This window comes from Macaca nemestrina, chromosome 5 (genome assembly GCF_043159975.1).
Source record: "Macaca nemestrina isolate mMacNem1 chromosome 5, mMacNem.hap1, whole genome shotgun sequence".
Classification (NCBI taxonomy): Eukaryota; Metazoa; Chordata; class Mammalia; order Primates; family Cercopithecidae; genus Macaca; species Macaca nemestrina.
Genome location: NC_092129.1, coordinates 179,220,424 through 179,239,386, shown reverse-complemented (window position 1 = coordinate 179,239,386; position 18,963 = coordinate 179,220,424). Strand labels below are relative to the sequence as shown.

General features: G+C 42.9%; 1 protein-coding gene and 1 long non-coding RNA gene across 11 annotated transcripts in view; one reads left to right on the top strand and one right to left on the bottom strand.

Annotated features, from left to right (window-relative positions):
• Positions 1 to 3,648: 3,648 nt before the first annotated feature.
• On the bottom strand, positions 3,649 to 12,337 carry LOC105487356 (ribonuclease P/MRP subunit p40). Of its 3 annotated transcripts, none has more exons than XM_011750803.3 (8): positions 12,170 to 12,337; positions 10,680 to 10,824; positions 9,328 to 9,396; positions 8,578 to 8,673; positions 7,482 to 7,607; positions 4,819 to 5,017; positions 4,552 to 4,686; positions 3,649 to 3,882 (listed from the first exon to the last, which is right to left on the bottom strand). In XM_011750803.3, exons 1-8 carry the CDS (start codon positions 12,290 to 12,292, stop codon positions 3,684 to 3,686), a joined length of 1,092 nt encoding a protein of 363 aa, XP_011749105.2. In that variant the 5' UTR covers positions 12,293 to 12,337; the 3' UTR covers positions 3,649 to 3,683. The 3 variants fall into 3 exon arrangements, with proteins under 3 accessions (XP_011749105.2, XP_070953790.1, XP_011749106.2); XM_071097689.1 differs by having other exon boundaries at positions 4,552 to 4,640; XM_011750804.3 differs by lacking the exon at positions 12,170 to 12,337 and adding an exon at positions 10,978 to 11,878.
• LOC139363514 (uncharacterized) overlaps positions 12,124 to 18,963 on the top strand; it is a 60,412-nt gene continuing 53,572 nt past the window's right edge. For 5 of the 8 annotated variants that reach the window (XR_011624084.1, XR_011624083.1, XR_011624082.1 and 2 more), the window contains exons 1-2: positions 12,124 to 12,249; positions 17,096 to 17,348. This is a non-coding gene — a long non-coding RNA (uncharacterized lncRNA). Of the gene's footprint in view, positions 12,250 to 13,031; positions 13,708 to 17,095; positions 17,349 to 18,963 lie in introns of those variants that run through there. The other 3 variants (XR_011624078.1, XR_011624080.1, XR_011624079.1) reach the window with 3 other exon arrangements.

Sequence of the window (18,963 nt, the reverse complement as noted above, 5' to 3'; positions counted from 1 at the left end):
TTCCTTTTACATATATTATAAATCCGATACTATTATTTTAACTCAAACAACTAAAAATTTTTCTCAAGTTATTTCTCAGAAACAAAATTGAGTTGTTTCTCAATTTTCTCAAGAAAAATTTTCTGCGGTTGTAAGATACAATGTTCTAAAAATATCAGTCAGGTCAAGTAGATGGATAGAATTGTTGAAGTCTACTTTATTCTTGTTGATTTCCTGCCTACTTGTTCTGTCAATTATTGAGGGTTGGGTATTAATGTCTGATAATAGTGGATTGATCTATGTCTCCTTGAAGTTCTACTTGTTCTTGCTTCATGTGTTTTGAAGCTTTGTTATGAGGTGTGTGTTATAAGTATGAAATAACTTCCTGTGATCCTGGGTGATATGGCTTGGGTCTGTGTCCCTGCCTAAATCTCATGTCAAATTGTAATCCCCAGTGTTGGAGGTGGGGCCTGGTGGGTGACTGGATCATGCGGGTGGGCTCCCCCATTTAGTGCTCTTCTCATGATAGAATTCTGACAAGATCTGGTTGTTTAAAAGTGTGTGGTACTTCCCTGACCCCTCCCTCCTGCTATGGCCATGCTTCTCTTTCACTTTCCGCCATGACTGAGTTTTCCTGAGGCCTCCCCAGAAGTCAAGTGGATGCCCACCGTGCTTCCCACACAGCCTGCAGAAATGTGAGCCAATTAGGCCAGGTGCGGCGGCCCATGCTTGTAATCCCAGCACTTTGGGACGCTGAGGTGGGCGGATCACGAGGTCAGGAGTTCGAGACCAGCCTGGCCAATATGGTGAAACCCCGTCTCTACTAAAAAAAAAAAAAATTGAACAAACAAACAAAAAAACTAGCCGGGCGTGGTGGTGCATGTCTGTAATTCCAGCTACTCAAGAGGCTGAGGCAGCAGAATCACCTGAACCCAGGAGGTGGAGGTTGCAGTGAGCCGAGATTGTGTCACTGCAGTCCATCCTGGGCAACAGAGGGAGGTTCTATCTCAAAAAAAAAAAAAAAAAAAAAAAAAAAAGAAATATGAGCCAATTAAACCTCTTTTGTTTATAAGCTACCCACTCTCAGATATTTCTTTATGGCAGTATGAGAATGGACTAATATGCTGGGAATTACTTTTTGCTCTATTTTGATTAATATAGCCACTTTAATTTTCATGTAACTAGTGTTAGCATATCTTTTTTCCCATCCTTTAAGTATTTGTATCTTTCTATTTAAAGTACATTTCTTGTAGACAGAATATAATTGGGTCATGTGTTTTCAATCCAGTCTGAAAATCTATGCCTTTTAATTGGGGTATTTACACTATTCACATTTAATGTGATTTTTGATACAGTTAGGTTGAGTCTCTCATCTTGCTATTTGTCTTCTATTCATCCTATCTGGTCTTTATTCCCTTTTACCTCTTTTTCTGTCTTTTTGATGAATCAAGTTTTAAAAATAATTCCATTTTATCTTTTGATAGTTTAATAGGTATGATTTTTTGGCATGTCATTTTAGCAGCTGCTTTAGCACACATCTGTAACTTATCGCACTCTATCTTCAAATGGTAGCATGTCACTTTGTGCATAAGAACTTTACAATAGCAATGATTCTCCTCTCCTGGTCTTTAAGCTATTGTGGTCATCCATTCTACTTTTACACATATAAATCCCACACTATGACTTTCATTTAAACAACTGTCTTTTAAAGAGGTTTAAATAATAAATCCTACATTTACCCATGTTCTTACTATTTTCAGTGTTCTTCATTTCCTTCAGAAGGCAGGCATTTTCCTTATGCCCAAAAGACATCCTTTAACTTTTCTTGTAGTGCAGATATATGGATGACAGTCTTTCAGCTTTTGCAAATTTGAAAAGATCTTAATTTCTTCATATCCATTATTCTATTTTCAGTGGCATCTAGTCTGCTGTTAAACCAACCAGTGGAACTTGCAATTTCAATTATATTTTTCATTCCTAGATTTGTTTGGCACTTTTTACAATCTGCTTCATTGTTTTTATGCTCATGCCATTTAACCCCCCTTATTTCTGTAAGTATAAAGCACACTTTATGGATGTGCTTGCTAACTTAACATCTTAAGTCTTTCTAAGACTTAGTGGCCTTCTTCTGCCCCTTGTTTCTGCTGGTTCTTGCCTATTTTACGTTTGTGATTTTTTTTCTATGAACTTATATTCCTTGAAACTCTCCGAGTTTCTCCAAAGACAATCTGTTTTGCTTCTGCCAGTTACCTGTAAGGCACTAAAATCCTGTTATCACTTGAAATTTCCAGCTTGACATTTTTTTTTTTTTTTTGAGATGGAGTCTCGCTCTGTCACCCGGGCTGGAGTGCAGTGGCCGGATCTCAGCTCACTGCAAGCTCCGCCTCCCGGGTTCACGCCATTCTCCTGCCCCAGCCTCCCGAGTAGCTGGGACTACAGGCACCCACCACCTCGCCCGGCTAGTTTTTTGTATTTTTTAGTAGAGACGGGGTTTCACTGCATTAGCCAGGATGGTCTCGATCTCCTGACCTCGTGATCCACCCGTCTCGGCCTCCCAAAGTGCTGGGCAGCTTGAGATTTAAGACTACCCAGGTTGAGCAAACAAACCACCCTAAAAACTGCCTGTGGTTGTATATAGGCTCTCAAGTAAGATGTCTTCCCCCAGGACAGAAATCTTCCTTGCTGTTCCCAGGGGTTGGGGGAATGGGTGAAGCAGATGGATTTATTCCTAGTTCACCCCTACATTACATCTATCCTTTTGGGGTCTCACTTTATGAGGTCTCCTCTTAGTTTTCCTCCCTTGGGCAGGCCCTGAGCTTTGTGTGTGGTTCTGCAGCCCCTTCCCACCCCAGGCTATGAGAAGAAAAATTCAATTTGACATTTGGCAGATGCACTAAGGCTGAAAAGTGGCATCAGTACATCACTTACTTCTTTGGGTTTCTGCTTCCATTTACACACACACACACACACAAAATTCTTTTTGTCTTTGAGAACTCTTATTTTGCAGCTCTTACTTTTTACATTTAAAAAATGGTTCTTCATATGTATTCTAAAGTTTTAGTTGTTTTCAACTGGTCCTTATCAGCCTTACTGCTGGAAATAAAATTCTTTCAACCTGTTCTGTAACAATTGACAGTATCCACTGATTCCTCTCTGATCCAGAGGCATTAGCGTGAGAACACACTTAGGAACTAAGCTGGCCTGAGATCAAGTCTCAGGTCCACTAGCACTGTAACTTCGGTAGCGTATTTACACACTGTGCCTCAGCTTCCTCAAAGGGTTGGTGTGAGAATCTAACATGGTAACATATAAACAGCACTTACAACAGGGACTGGCCCTGGTAAGGATGAGATTTCTTTTTATTATCTGAAAAAGTTGTAATGAGCAAAATATATCTCACCCAGTGGGGTGAGATGGGGACCAATACCCCCTGGTCCTTGGAGATCCTGGCCCAGTCTACCACGTAGTAACCACGACCTTGTGCTTATGTTGACAGAGAGAAATCAACTATGAGCTATTCATTGGACAGCAGGCCCTGCCGCCATCACAGATGGGGCCCAGGTGCAGCGCAGGATGCTAGCAAATGCTGATCTGAGAAACGTCACCATCACACAAGCCTGAGTGGCACACACAGACCTTTTACCATTAAGAAATCTGAAAGCAAGCATAAACGTAGGCAAACATGATTTTTAATTTTGTAATTTTTATGGTGGACAGTGATCATTCGCCCCAACAGCCATCTGAAGCCAATAGTCCTGATTATTAAAAATCACAAAGTTATATAAATGTTCTCCTCCTTTCCAAAAACCATGTTCATTTTTTCCCCAAGAAACAGGGCTGTCTGCAAAGCCTTGAACGGACAATGTAACCCATGGAGCTAACTTCAGTTCATCAAAGTAGTGACTGAAAAAAAGGTAATTGTTAAACAGGGAGAGTTAGGAATGTCTGATTTTTAAAAAATTTATTCAGGATAAGTAGTATTTCTGATACTCTAATAAAGCTTAGATCTTAGCTTTAATTTATGAAAATCAAGAAGTGTGTGATCAATTCCTGATGTCACACTGTGAATTCCATAAGGGTTAACTAATATACAACACACAAAACAAACCTCAGCTGTTCCCACCCTCATTCTGGGAGGTCTTTAAGAGGAAAAGAACCCAAAACAAAAAACCCCACAGGCGTTTAAGGATAGTTTCCCTCCTATTAAGAGTACTGTTCTCAGAGTCTCAGTTAACTGAAACGTTGAAGGATAATTCACCAGAGTTTTCATATCCAGCCTTCCGGTTGAAGAAGATCAAAGTACTAAACCAATAAATGTGAAAAGGGATGTTGGGCTTAAAAAGGAAAACCTTCAAGACTTAAATCTGACATTTTAAAAAGGAAGATTCAGAAGATATAGGATTATACTAAATAGGATTATACTCAATGTACAGTCTTTGCAATAGGGGATTTGAGTTTCCTTTCAATGTACATTTTATTTATATACTACCTCCCAAAATGAAAAATCTACACTATTTTACATACTGTTCTATACAGCAACGATGAGCGATATAAAAGGCAAAGAGTTCTCACCAGAGATGTTCCAATAGGAGACAGATCTTCTCTGGAAGTATGAAGCCAGTGATTGTACACAAATAAGCTTTTGCCACCACCGTGCTTGGCTGAGGACAGCAATAGGTTGATATGAAATTATTAGGCTCATTATTTCTGTCACCAAAAAAAAAAGAGAGAGATAACACATTGATATCCATCACATGATCCCTCCCAAAGTCTTAAACTCGTATTAAAAACAAGCAGCAGGCCAGAGCCCTAGAAGACACAGGAAGTCCAGATACCCACAGGCTGACATTACTGAAGACGGCGCCAAGCCAGTCGAAGAGCTCCAGAGCCTGGCAGGACACCTCCGGCGCTCCCTCGAGCTCACTGCTCTGCAGCACCGGGCACTGGAGATCTCTCACAGTACTCAGCGCTACTTTTGGCTGATGCTCCTGAATTTGGTACTTGGAAAAATATGACATCATTGTTGATTCTTCCGAACCTTAAAAACACACCATACAAAGCCATTTGAATCCATTTGACCATCGTAAGCAAGTTTAGTGAATCCCGGAACCCATCCATTCCCATTTGAGTGGCAAGATTAAGTAAGATGGAAGCTGTGCAGCGCTGCATTCAAATTAAAATCATTTAAAGCTGCTTTCAGCTCCTTTTGCCCAAGTTCTGTAAATGTTCATCTTTTTTCACACTTTTCCTGGAAAAGCAGAATAGTTTCTGATCAGACCCAAACTAGTTTCACCGTGTGTGCTAATAAAAAATTTCAACTTCACACTTAAAACCAAAAGCATTCCTGATGTATGAATAACATTTGTGAACTCCAGAGAGAAGCAGCTTATCTGCACAATCTCTATTAAAGAAAAATAAGAGAAACTGAATGATGATGGAACCTCATCCAAACTTGACTCTGAAAACCCAGTAAAATCCAGTGTATCTTTTCAGGGATGTTTGTGTAGCCAATGGCCTTGGAAGATAGAGATGGTACTCCCTCCACAGCAAAGGGCAGGCTTGTTTACTGTCCAGTATAATAGAAATAATGTCACCCTCCCTCTCTCCAGGCAGAGATCAGCAGGCTTACTGCCCCTTACAAAGGACTGGAGTTCTTAAACTCCAGGTTCCTCTCCTGTAATGCAACCTACTGCATGTGCCAGCATCGCTTGGTGTCACTCTGGCAAATGGGACTTGGTGAACTGGTGCAAACGGTGATATTAGGTGTGATGGTTAATTTTAGGTGTCAACCTGACTGGATGAAGGGTTATCTAGATGGCTGGTAAAGCATTATTTCTAGGTGTGTCTGTGAGGGTGTTTCTGGGGGAGACTGGCATGTGAGTGGGAAGACTGAGTGGGAAGATCTGCCCTCACTGTGGGCGCACCATCTACCCGGCTGGGGCATCAGACAGAACAAAAAGGCAGAGGAAAAGTGAATGCGCTGTCCCTTGCAGCTGGGACTCCCTTCTTCCCCTGCCCTTGGATAGCAGAACTTTAGGTTCTCTAGCCTTTGGACTCTGGGGCTTGCACCAGCAGATTCACAGGTTGTCAGGCTTCCGCCTTGGACTGAGAATTACACCACCTTCTTTCCTGATTCTCAGGCCTTCATATTTGGACTGAGCCATGCTACCAGCATCCCTGGGTCTCCCACTTGCAGACAGCCTGTCATGGAACTCCTCAGCCTCCACAGTTGTGTGATCAATTCCCCTAATATCCATCCATCCATCCATCCATCCATCCATCCATCCATCCATCCATCCACCCACCCACCCACCCATCCATCCATCCATCCATCCATCCATCCATCCATCATCCATCCATCCATCCATCATCCATCCATCCATCCATCATCCATCCATGCATCCATCCATCCATCCATCCATCCATCCATCCATCCATCATCCATCCATCCATCCATCCATCCATCCATCCATCCATCCATCCAATTGGTCCCTTCTCTCTGGAGAACCCTGACTGATATATTCTGGCTACGGCTATTCCTCTGAGGATTAAGACCTGTGTCTCTGACCCAGGGCTCGTGTGTCTTCTGCCAGCATCTCTGAGAACGTGGCAGGCTATCTTGTTAGCCTGCAAGTATGAGGAAATCTCAGACCTTTCACAGTTCCTGACAAATCCTTAAAGCTGGAGCTTTAGGAACAGGGAGCTATTCGGAGCCCAAAGTCTGGATGATCCGCATAGAAGACTTTACGCAACGGAAACTTCAATAAGCCTTTCTGCTCCCTTTTCTATACCATAGGAGAGGCACCGAAGGCCAGACCTAGGGCTCACGGGAGCAACTTGGAGCACCCAGTGACCAGACACCTCCCACGAGGAGCAGACAGATGGGTCTATTTCTAAAACAGACCACCATGCTTCCTATCCTCCAAAAGAGAGTACTACACCCTAATTCCTGATGACTTGATCCATTATGATCTTGGCCAAAGATACACTTCTGAAAGCAGCAACATACATGGCCGTTTTCAGCAGATGACACTGTGTGGTGAATAGCAAACTTCGAACTAAATTTAGTGTCCTAATCAATTAAAAGTTATTACAAATTAATCTGACATTTAATGGTAGGTCTGAGTTAGTGCCCTGTGATAATAAATAAGCAGATTGTGTATATAACTATAAAAACATTATAGTCAAGACTGTTCAAGGTAAGCTGGAGAGAGGAAAGGGGAGAAATAGATAAAATTTAGCTGCTCTAAAGCCACTCTCAAGATCTCTGGATTTATGTATAACCCAAAAAGACTCAGGCAGAAAGGCCTGCATGCCTAGACAATCCTGAACAATGGTTTGCAGAGATGTCAGAAGGGCTAATTTCCTTAATACTATTTATATATATATATACAATATTCCTTGACTATAAGAGTGAATCACCATTCAATCCTCCATTACTCCTCTTTAATTAACAATTAATTTCAAAATCACTGTATGATTACATAATTGTTTCTTCATACCTGTATTATGCCAAGCCAAAAGAAAATCAAATTTCAATGGTTTCTTTTCTTTGAAGGACCAAGATAGTCTTTCATACTTCTTAGAATCCAAGTTTAAGGATAATTCCATCAAATCAATTGAAACAACTTTAAAAATGAAAAAAAGAATATATATTTCATTCATATACATACAGCTTATACTATGGAAAAAGTGTTGTATTTTTAAAAACCAGAATTTTGGGAAATTTTATGGATAGTAAAATTATTTTATTCTTCTTCCACTCCCTTTGGTTTGCCAAATAAAAAAGATCCCTTTGGTGGGCACTTCTAACCTTGAGAGCTAACAGAAACAGACATTTTAAATTTATATATTTCCTAGGTCAAAGACCAAGGGCAGAGGACCTTGAGAGGTCAGGTTTAATCTACTAATGGATGTGGCAGCTTAGCTATTGATGTTCAAGCCAGACACTGTCAGCAAAAGATCTCTTCACTCCTGGGTGAATTTCTACTAGTAATCATAAAGACCTGGGGAAGCCAAAGGAAATTCTTCATTATAATAAGCAGACTCCTATCTTGGGTTCAGTACTTCGAATTTTTTTTTTTTTTGAGATGGAGTCTCACTCTGTCACCAGGCTGAAGTGCAGTGATTGTGATCTTGGCTCACTGCAACCTCCTCCTCCTGGGTTCAAGCGATTCTCCTGCCTCAGCCTCCCGAGTAGCTGGGAGTACAGGCGCCCGCCACGACGCCCGGCTAATTTTTGTATTTTTAGCAGAGACAGGGTTTCTCCATGTTGGCCAGGATGGTCTCAATCTCTTGCCCTCATGATCCGCCTGCCTAGGCTTCCCAAATTACTTTGAATGTTTAACCCAAAACATATATATTTAATTGACCAGTCCAAGTCTACGATCTTTATCAAACGCATCTACAGCTGAAAAGAAATGAACTTAAAAGCATCATCCTATCCTCTCTGAAGCTTAAGTCAGAAGTTTGGTAGATTTTTTTAAAAAGCCACATTTTTCTGAACAAAGAGATTAGAGGCAATTCAAACATTTAAATTTACATTGCCACAAGAAGATTATAGACTTCTTAGAAACAGATGGAGCACACGATACTTACTAAATTTCATAATTTTTCTACCAGAAAACTGAGATGGATGACCCTGAAGTCCAGTTTCTTCATAAGTGTCTTTATCCAGTGACAAAATTAATTTCCCTACAAATCAAATAATAACTTGCGTAAGAGATACCAAAAATAGAACTTAAGCTGTCTGACTAAAAGAAAGCAAAGCAAATTGAGCAGTTAGATATTGATGTACCAAACTGCATACAAGGATCTTATTTATATCACAAGAATATTTATATGTATACATGTCTTATAACACAGATATTATTTATACATTATACATCCAAGGATATTATTCATAATAATGAAATTAGAAATAATCTGAATTTCTACTAAAGATGAAATAAATAAGTCATGGTATACTCATTCTTTTGAATATCTTCTTCTTTTTTTTTTAGACAGAGTCTCACTCTGTCACCCAGGCTGGAGCGCAGTGGCACGATCTTGGCTCACTGCACCCTCCGCCTCCTGGGTTCAAGTGATTATCCTGCCTCAGCCTCCCAAGCTGGGACTACAGGCATGCGCCACTACGCTGGCTAATTTTTGTATTTTTAGTAGAGGCAGGGTTTCACCATGTTGGCCAAGCAGGTCTTGAACTCCTGACCTCAGGTGATCCATCTGCTTTGGCATCCCAAAGTGCAGGGATTATAGGCGTGAGCCACCGTGCCTGGCTTTTTTTTTTTTTTTTTACAGTAGGCATTTTTTTTTTTAACAATTAAAGAAAGATGAAAAAATAAGCGTTACCATTTGGTAGCAGGGCAACTGTATTATCTTCATCAATATTTGTATTGCATGTTAGTGCATAGCAAGAACCTGTAAGAGAAAGTCCAGAGGAAAAATTTAAAAGAAGAAATTATACCTGCAAGATGTTAGTGGATTATTTTCACAAGATAACCTGTCTTCCAGGTAATTAAAGGTCAGTTTCTACCACTGCTCCAGTTCATTCAATAAACCAAACATCTGCTAAAGGTAAGCTGGAGCATGCAGAAGACCAAGCTCCAGCTAGTTCACTCCCCGACCAAGGGCCTATTTGTGCAAGTGTACTATCATCAAGCAAAAAATTGACTCAGAATGGAATGTGACCTTTGGGGATGCATGGAGAGGGGTACAAAGTAGAATTGTAGATAAACATACACATCTTAGAGGCAGAGTTCCGGGTTAAGATTCAAAAGCTACTCAACCTCTCCAAGCCTCAGTTTCCTCACCTGTTAAATGAGGATCATAGGCCTGCTTCATAACATTGTTGCAAGGGTTAAATTTGGTAAGATATTGAACAGTGCCTGCTACAGCCAGTGTCCATGTAATTGACAGAGTGGTGTCAGACCTCAAAATAGATGAAAGGAATAATGGTGATGAGACCTGACAAGACGCCCAGCTCGTAAGTAGCCCCAGCAGTGTCAGAATGAGAGGAGCTACTGGTAACTAGAATTCTTCGTATCTTCACTGGAGAGGACACATGTGGGGGCTAGCACAAGATAAGCATGTGGCCACTGTACAGGTGACTCACGTATGTGGGTGGAATCCCTAAATACCCTCTGAAATAGTTTCAAACAAACGGCTCCCAGGAAACAACTGAAACAAATCAGTCCAACCCAGCAGATGTGGGTGGAAATGGGGTGCGCAGAGAGGGGTTATGGCTACAAAATCTAAGCAGAGGACACTGGACCCCAACGAGCACTCTGCTCTGTGAACAGTAGCTGTGGCTGCATCTGGAGACCAACCCTCTGAGGCAGCTGCTGTGGGGCTGCTCACAGCACAGGGTCTTTGCAGCCACTTCCTCGAAAGCAGTGCATCTGAACACAGACTGCAAGTCTGTCCTCTCCATCAATCCTCATTTTAAGGGGACGGATACCCTCATGTTACAACGTCCCCATCCAACACTTGTGGGCAATTGCAATCAGAAACCACCACCTAAAGAGGGCACAAGAAAGAACAGGATGAGAACGGGGGGCGGGGGGTAGTGCATGTGTGCACCTGACCACACAGACTATCCCACAGGCCCTGTTCAAAACAAAATAACAGCCCCAGCATTGTGATGTGGTCTACCTACACTTCCTCATCTTGCCTTGTTTAAAGCCATTTCAGGTTTTTCTTACCTTTCTTTATAAAGGTACTGATGAATTCGGGTGTAATTAATTCATGAAGAGGTAAATTCTTCACAAAGTAATAGGGTCCAGTTTGCATGACCAGATTTTTCAGTTCTTCTGATAGTATCCCACATTCAGGAATGAGAAATGAAACCTATTGGAATGTGTAATACAAACAAGGTCTTACTTCCATGAAGATGAACACCCAGGTTTTTAGGAATGAAATAAGATCATGAAAGTTGTTATTTCTCCACGAGTTTCACCAGAATATAAAAACACAGGCAACAAAACTCTCACGTTAACTTACCTATCTCAGGCAAAGAGAAATCTGACTACTCAAGTTTTTCATTTCTGCATTCAAACGTACAGTACAGGAAGGGGACTGAATAGAATACTTTTAATGGAAAACTCTTGCTTGCATTTTATCTTTTGCAAATTAGCAATACTGTATATTTTATGTCCTATTCCTTTCACCATTTTCAAGGAAATATAGTATAATTGAATATCCCTTGATTTGTTTACCCTGGTGTTATCCTGGAAGGAAATGAACTGTCTGTCGGGGCATAAGGAATTAATTTATGGATATCCAATTACTAAGAAGCTGTGTGCAAGCAATGGCGCTCCTGTATGTTTCCAATTTCGAGAGAGAAAAGTGCAACAGGCGAGTTAAGGTATACATCCCTGGCTGCTGTGATGAGCTTTCCATCCAAAATAGGTGTTAAAAACAGGACAGGCTTCAAATGTTGCCACACTGTAAAAGTCATCACTGTCCCAAGGCTCAAACACTAGCCTGTCCTGACTGATCAGGTCACCACTTAAATCTCTGAGACACTGCTCAGTCAAACCTGAGTTATTAAGCTGAACCATTTAAAGTGTAAAATGTTTAATCCCCCATTATAAGGTTGGTTTCTTGAAGTTTCTAGATATCACATTAGTTCCCACAACTAATTTAGAAAATCAGGTAGCTTCCTGGGCCGAGCCTAGGCAGAATGCTCCGGAGAAATCCACAGGTACGCAGGTGGTGCAGGTGGGAGAGAGATCCAAGCTGGGGAGAGAGGCGGTGGTGGGGACGAGGCGCGAGACCCGCCCTGATTTGGGGGAAAAGCGAGGTGCACGTGGCTGCCCGGCAGCTACACATCGCAGCCGTCACACCGTCGTAACTCTCCGGTCCCGGCCCTAAACCTCGAATCCCTCCCTGGACCCCCTCCCAGTTAGGCGGGTTGACCCGAGTGAGCAGCCAGAACGCCCTGGACACAGCTCCCTCCACACTGGGTGCCGCCCCCACGCCCTGCCTATCCTGGGAGTTGTAGTCCTGCAGCCCTGCAGACCACTGGCCTACAGTAGTTAAGAGACTACAACTTCCAGCAAGCCAGGCGAGGGCCCCCGCCCCTCCGCGCACCGCCGGCGGCCCCGCCCCGCGAAGCCTAGCACTCTCCCTAAACCTCTCTCGCACGCAGCGATTGAGCACGGCCCGAAAAGCCGAGGACAACCGGACTCACCCTGTAGTTATAGTAGTGCGTCTGCACAAGATGCCGGTGGCGCGACTTGTGGTTGCCGAAGTTGGATTTCTCGCAAACCAGTAAGTGCCGCGGCGCCTCCCGAAGCCGGCGCAGCGTGGCCATGCGCTCCTGGGTTCCTGGTCCTCCCGGCCTTCGCTGGCAGGGCAGGCCCCGCCCCTTCCCCGCCCCGCCCCGCCCCTTCCCCGCCCCGCCCCGCCCCTTCCCCGCCCCGCCCCGCCCCTTCCCTCCGGCCGCGTACCCGCCGCTGTGCGCCCCTGGTGGCGGTGGAGTAGGGCTGGCGGCGCCGGGCGGCTGAGACGTTCTTACACCCCACGCAGCAGGCAGCTCCCTGGTGGATGTCTGAAAATGTAAATTCACTGCCTCAAGTGGAAATATCCAGTCGCTGGGAACCTGGCTCTTGCCTTTTCAACGCCACCTTTCCTCCGTCCTCGCCATCCCTCGGAATTGCCCTAAACCCTCTATGGGCCCCGCCTCGGAGCGCCCCTTGGACCCCGGCCTGGCGCCGGCACATACCTCGGTCAGGTCCTTCAGAGGGACCGCTTCCTGCCACCCATATGAAAGGAAAACATCGCATGGAAAGGCCCAGTTCCTTTAGTGTGTGGTCAAGAAATGTAGCCGCACAGTTAAGTAACCCCCTAAGGTGCTTTGGGGGTCCACACCCAGCTGCTTTTCTGACTTCTCACGCTGTTTGCTTCACAGGACTCTGTTACCCACTGGGGACCTCTTGGCCATTATTAACACAGGCCAACAGGACTAAAGGTTTGCCTCCGCCCTTCCCAAAACATCAGGGAGGTTTGTGCGGGACGGTAAAGCACAATTTTTGCCTTACAATAGGACTCCTTTGAAACTACTATTGATTTCCCTTTTCAGTAGCCTTCAGAACCGCTTTTAACGATGTGGTGTTTCTGGGGGTTATAGTGATAATTCTCCTAAGTCATTTTTCCATTTAGTTTTTCTGTCACGGGCTTGGTGCGGTTAAGAGACTGCGGCTCCCAGCATGCGGTACGTTACTGATTCAGGGCAAAATCAAGTATGTTACTACATGCTTCTCAAACTAGAGAAGGCAGTCCACCCACTTTGGCCTCCCAGAGTGCTGGGATTACAGGTGTGAGTCACCACACTGGGTTGCAGTTAGTATTTGCGATGTTAGAAACTAAAGTGCTGGTAAACCTTGGAAAGAAAAATCTTGTGGTCTCTGAGAGCTTCAAATTTAATCTTGGCCTCATTCCCTAATCACATCGGAAGAAGAGAATATGTGAAAAATGGAAGTGATCAAAGGACGATGGGGTCCCAGGAGAGGGAAATCTCATGCCTTCTGATCTATTCACAGCTTTGACCTGCAGACCTTAGATATGGGAGGAATAGACTAAAAACAAACTGTCACTGTTGTTACTGTTTTGGAGATGGGGTCTCACTCTATAGCTCAGGATGGAGTGCAGTCTCAGTTCACTGCGACCTCTGCTTCCCAGGTTCAAGTGATCTTCCCACCTTAGCCTCCTGAGTATCTGGGACTACAGGTGTGTGCCACCACACCCAGCTAATTTTTGTATTTTTTGTAGAGATTGGGTCTCTCTATGTTTCCCAGGCTGGTCTTGAACTCCTGGACTCAAGTGATCATCCACCTCAGCCTCCAAAAGTGCTGGGATTAGAGGCACGAGCCACTGCATCTGGGAAAGCAAATTTCTTATTTTGCAGTTTGGCCTTGGGGCCTGAGTGCCAGGCTATGATTGTCTGTTTCCTCTTTGGAGTGGGGAAATGTGTGAGTTGAAGCACCAGTCGCATACACACATATCTATATGCATTTCTGTACAACCGAAGAGATCCAACTTTAATAGGGGGAAAAGGAAATCAGAATGTAGAGGCGGCCTGCTGTTTACCAGTAACTTGTAATCAACATGTCATTGAGTCCCATCTGCAATGGGTGTGTGTATGAGTTAGCTATTGCTGCATAACAAACCATCCCAAAACTTAATTAGCTTATAATTGAGCTGGTTAGCAATTTAGGCTGGGCTCAGCTAGGCCATTCCTCTGGTCTCAGCTCAGCTCCATGTGTGTGGTGTGTAGTGTGTGTGTGTTTTGCTCTGCTTCTGGGGGTGAGCTGGCTGTCAACTGGGGTACCTTGGTTCTCCTGCTTATGGTATCCCTTCCTCCAGCAGGCTAACATGGGCTTGTTCTCATGGAGATGAAAGCATTCTGAAAGAAAAAGCAGAAGCATTCAAGATCTTTTGAGCCTAACCCTGAAACTAGCACACTGTCATACTCTCTGCATTCTGCTGGCCAGAGTAAATAAGGCCAGCCCAGATACAAGACTTGGGGAAACAAATTCTGTCTGTTTATGGGAGCAGCTATAAAATCTCATTGCAAAGGTCATAGATAGGGAAGTATGAAGAATTGTTCTTATTTTTTCAATCAGTATCATTATGCCTTTTCTTGCAGATGAGGTTTACCTAATTTTTCCAAATCAAATTCAAAACCTTGAAGTTACTGACTAGGTTGTAACTCAGTAGTATCTACTATACTTGCCTCCAAAGCCCAGACACCTCTATAGACCACAGTACTCATACATCTCCCCTATTCCTTCAAGATTCTGGAGAGTGACACTTCTGTAAATGCCCATCTAGGGCTCTTCACTTATACCCATTGGGTATAATTCCCTCCAGAGAAAGCTGAACTGTCTTGGAAGAACTTAAAATAACTTAGGGAAACAGCTGAGGGCTGAGTTTAGAAATCAAGGCTCATATTTTTTATTTCTAATTATAGGGGAAATTTGAAAACACATATAGTGCACTCCATATGTTTGCAAATTCTTTTCGTCCATTTTTAGTATTTGTAGGCTATTTATGATTTTCAAAGCAAGCTAAATCAAACGGTGCCTGAAACAACCTCTTACTCTGAAAAGCAAGCAACATAAAGATAGATCTGCTGAGAAGACATTTCCACCTGCTGCAATTTAGACAAACAGCTGACTGTGTATTGAAGCAGTCCTTTGATTTTCACAGGGCAAAGCTGTTTCCAAGACCCCAAACTGAGGAACTGCCATGGGGCACACATGGAAATCACACACAGCTAATGCATCCCTCACTCTGAGCCAGTGGTCCATATCCATGGCTGCACATTAAAATCACCTGGGGAGCTTTTACAATTCCCAAAACCCAAGTTACAACAGACCTATTAAGTTGGATTCCCTGGAGTGGGACCCAGGCAACGGTGTTGTTTAAAGCTCTCTATGTGGTTATATTGTGTGGTCAAGGCTGAAAAGCCACTGCTTTAAACCAGCATCTTTTGATGAACTAGTTGCAAATAATTTCTCAAATAAATGTAAAATGTTCACTGCTGAATTGTAGGCTTTCAGTCTTTTTTTTTTTTTTTTTGAGACGGAGTCTCACTCTGTTGCCCAGGCTGGAGTGCAGTGGCCGGATCTCAGCTCACTGCAAGCTCCGCCTCCTGGGTTCACGCCATTCTCCTGCCTCAGCCTCCCGAGTAGCTGGGACTACAGGCACCCCCCACCTCGCCCGGCTAGTTTTTTTTTTTTTGTATTTTTTAGTAGAGATGGGGTTTCACCGTGTTAGCCAGGATGGTCTCCATCTCCTGACCTCGTGATCTGCCCGTCTCGGCCTCCCAAAGTGCTGGGATTACAGGCTTGAGCCACCGCGCCCGGCCTCGGCTTTCAGTCTTATCTGTGGTACCTACTTACTGTCTTTTTACAAACCAACCTCTGCTGCTTGTTTTGTTCCTGGTTCAACCCAGTTCCATGGGTATTGAGGGCATTTTATGTGCAGGAGAGTGTGGCAGGTGCCATGGCCTTGGTGAGCATCATTGTTGGGGAAGGACTTTGCTGGGAAAAAAAAATTGTATTATAAAAACTAAAAACCATGCCATTTACCAAACTGAGGCAAAAATACAAATATCTGGGTGGTCACCTGAGAGAACATGAATAGATACCTTGGAATTTTAATATCCGTCTGATGACACCATAAGTGAATGTATTCCACTTTTAAAAAAACTTCTGCTGTTATTCTCAGATATTGAGTTAGGATTTTTGTGTCAGCATGATGCTGGCTGGCCTCATCACTTGGGTTTGGAAGTGTTCTCTTCAATTTTTAAAAAGAGTTTGAAGACGATGGGTGTTCTCCATTAAAGGTTTGGTAGAATTCACCAGTGAAGCCAACAGGTTCAGGGCTGTTTGTTTTTGGTCAGGAGGTTTTTGATTACCCATTCAGTCCCCTTAATTATGGATCTATTCAGATTTTGTATTTCTTTGCAATTCAATATTTTGTGTCTCTAGGAATTTGCCCATTTTATCTAGGTTGTCCAGTTTGTTGGCATACGGTTGTTCATAGTGCAGTCTTATAACCCTTTTTATTTCTCTAGAATTGATAGTCATGTCCCCACTTTAATTTTGATTTTAGTAACTTGCTTCTTCTGTCCTTTTTTCTTAGTCAAACTAAAGGATTGTCAATTTTGTTAGTCTTCTTGAAGAACTGACTTTTGGGTTTGTTGATTTTCTTGTGTTTTTCTATTCTCCATTATTTATCTCTGCTCTAATCTTTACTATTTCCTCCTTCTGCTAACTTTGGATGTAGTTCTTTTTCTCATTTCTTAAGTTGTAAAGTTAGGGTGTTGATTTGAAATTTTTCTTCCTTTTTAATGTAATATAGCTATAAATGTCCCCCTTAGGATTGCTTTCGAAGTGTCTCAGAAGTTTTAGTATGCTGTTTTCATTTTCACTGGTCTCTAGTACCTTCTAATTTCCCTTGATTTCTTCTTTGACCTGTGGTTGTTTAAGAATGTATTGCTCAATTTTTAAATTTTCCTTCTATTATTGGTTTCTAACTTTGTCCTGTTGTGGTCAGGGAAGATACTATGTATGACAGCTATCTTTTTTTTTTTCTTTCCCCAACACAGGGTCTCACTCTCTGTCACCCAGGCTGTAGTGCAGTGGCCCCATCTCGGCTCACCACAACCTCCACCTCTCGGGTTCAAGCGATTCTCCTGCCTCAGCCTCCCAAGTAGCTGGGATTACAGGTGCATGCCACCACACCCAGCTAATTTTTGTATTTTCAGTAGAGACGGGATTTCACCATGTTTGCCAGGACGGTCTCGAACTCCTGACCTCATGATCTGCCTGCATTGGCCTCCCAAAGTGCTGGGATTACAGGTGTGAGCCACTGCCCCTGGCCTGATATCTGTCTTTTTAAGTCTATTGAGACTTAATCTGTGGTCCAACATATGCTCTATCCTGAAGTATGTTCCATGAGCACTTGAGAAAACTGTTCATTTTGTTGTTGTTGGGCAGAGTTTTCTGTATGTTTGTTAGGTCTGGTTGGTTTACGGTGTTTCATGTCTTCTATTTCCTTACTTATTTCTGCCTGATTATTCTGTCTGTTATTGGGTGGGATAGTGAAGTCTGCAATTGTAAAACTGCTTCTCCCTTCAGTCTGTCAATTTTTATTTCCTATATTTTGATGGTATATAATCAGGTATGTAAATGTTTATAATTGTTATTTCTTCTTCCTATATTGAACCTTTTGTTAGATAATATGCTTCTTTTTTTAATTTTTAAAATTTAAAGTCTATTTTGTCTGATATAGTATAGCTTTTCATGATTTCTTTTTTTTTTTTTTCCTATTTGCATGGAATACCATTTTCTATCTTTTCACTTTCAACCTATTTGGTTGGAGGGACTTCTGTCGTTTTGCTATTTGTTTTCTATTATGTTGGTGCAAAAGTAATTGCAGTTTTGCCATTACTTTTATTTTTATTTTATTTATTTTATTTTATTTTTTTGAGATGGAGTCTCCCTCTGCGATCTCAGCTCACTGCAACCTCCCCTCCCAGGTTTAAGTGATCTCCTGCCTCAGCCTCCTGACTAGCTAGGATTACAGGCGCCTGCCATCAACCCCGGCTAGTATTTGTTTGTTTGTTTGTTTGTTTGGATTTTTGGTTTTTTTTTTTTTTTTTTAGATGGAGTCTCGCTTTGTCACCAGGCTGGAGTGCAGTGGCACAATCTTGGCTTACTGCAACCTCCGCCTCCTGGGTTTTTTTTTTTTTTTTTTTAGATGGAGTCTCGCTTTGTCACCAGGCTGGAGTGCAGTGGCACAATCTTGGCTTACTGCAACCTCCGCCTCCTGGGTTCAAGGGATTCTCCTGCCTCAGCCTCCCAAGTAGCTGGGACTACAGGTGTGCGCCACTACGCCCAGCTAATTTTTGTATTTTCAGTAGAGACGGGGTTTCACCATGTTGGCAAGGATGGTCTCTATCTCTTGACCCAGTGATCCACCTGCCACGGCCTCCCAAAGCTTTAGGATTACAGGCGTGAGCCACTGTGTCCAGCAGCCAGGCTAGTTTTTGTATTTTTAGTAGAGATGGGGTTTTCCCATGGTGGCCAGCCTGGTCTTGAACCTCTGACCTCAGGTGATCCACCCTCCTCAACCTCCCAAAGTGCTGGGACTGCAGGCATGAGCACTGTGCCCAGCCTTTTGCTATTACTTTTAATATATGCCTGAGAGCATTGTGTCCCACATTTCCCGCATTCCTGTCTTCTTTTGTATTTAGCTGACTTTTTTTGTGGTGAAAATTTTAATTTCCTTCTCTTTTTTGTTGGTATATATAGTTATCTTTTTTGCAGGGTGGAGGGGTGGTTACCACCAAGGGGATCACATTTAACATCTGAGTCTGTTCATTTAATTATTGCGTAGTATTTAATGATAGGAACATACTGCAAATTGTCCATTCTAGTCTTGATGGTCATCTTGTTTTTTTATTAATAAACT

Excerpts from the sequence above, each read along its gene's own strand:
- LOC105487356 (XM_011750803.3), bottom strand. The coding sequence starts at position 12,292 with ATGGCCACGCTGCGCCGGCTTCGGGAGGCGCCGCGGCACTTACTGGTT. Across the intron at positions 9,397-10,679 it reads CAGTACCTTTATAAAGAAAG|GTTCTTGCTATGCACTAACA; the intron begins GTAAGAAAAACC and ends TTTCTCTTACAG. Across the intron at positions 4,687-4,818 it reads GTCTTCAGTAATGTCAGCCT|AAATAATGAGCCTAATAATT; the intron begins GTGGGTATCTGG and ends TTTTGGTGACAG.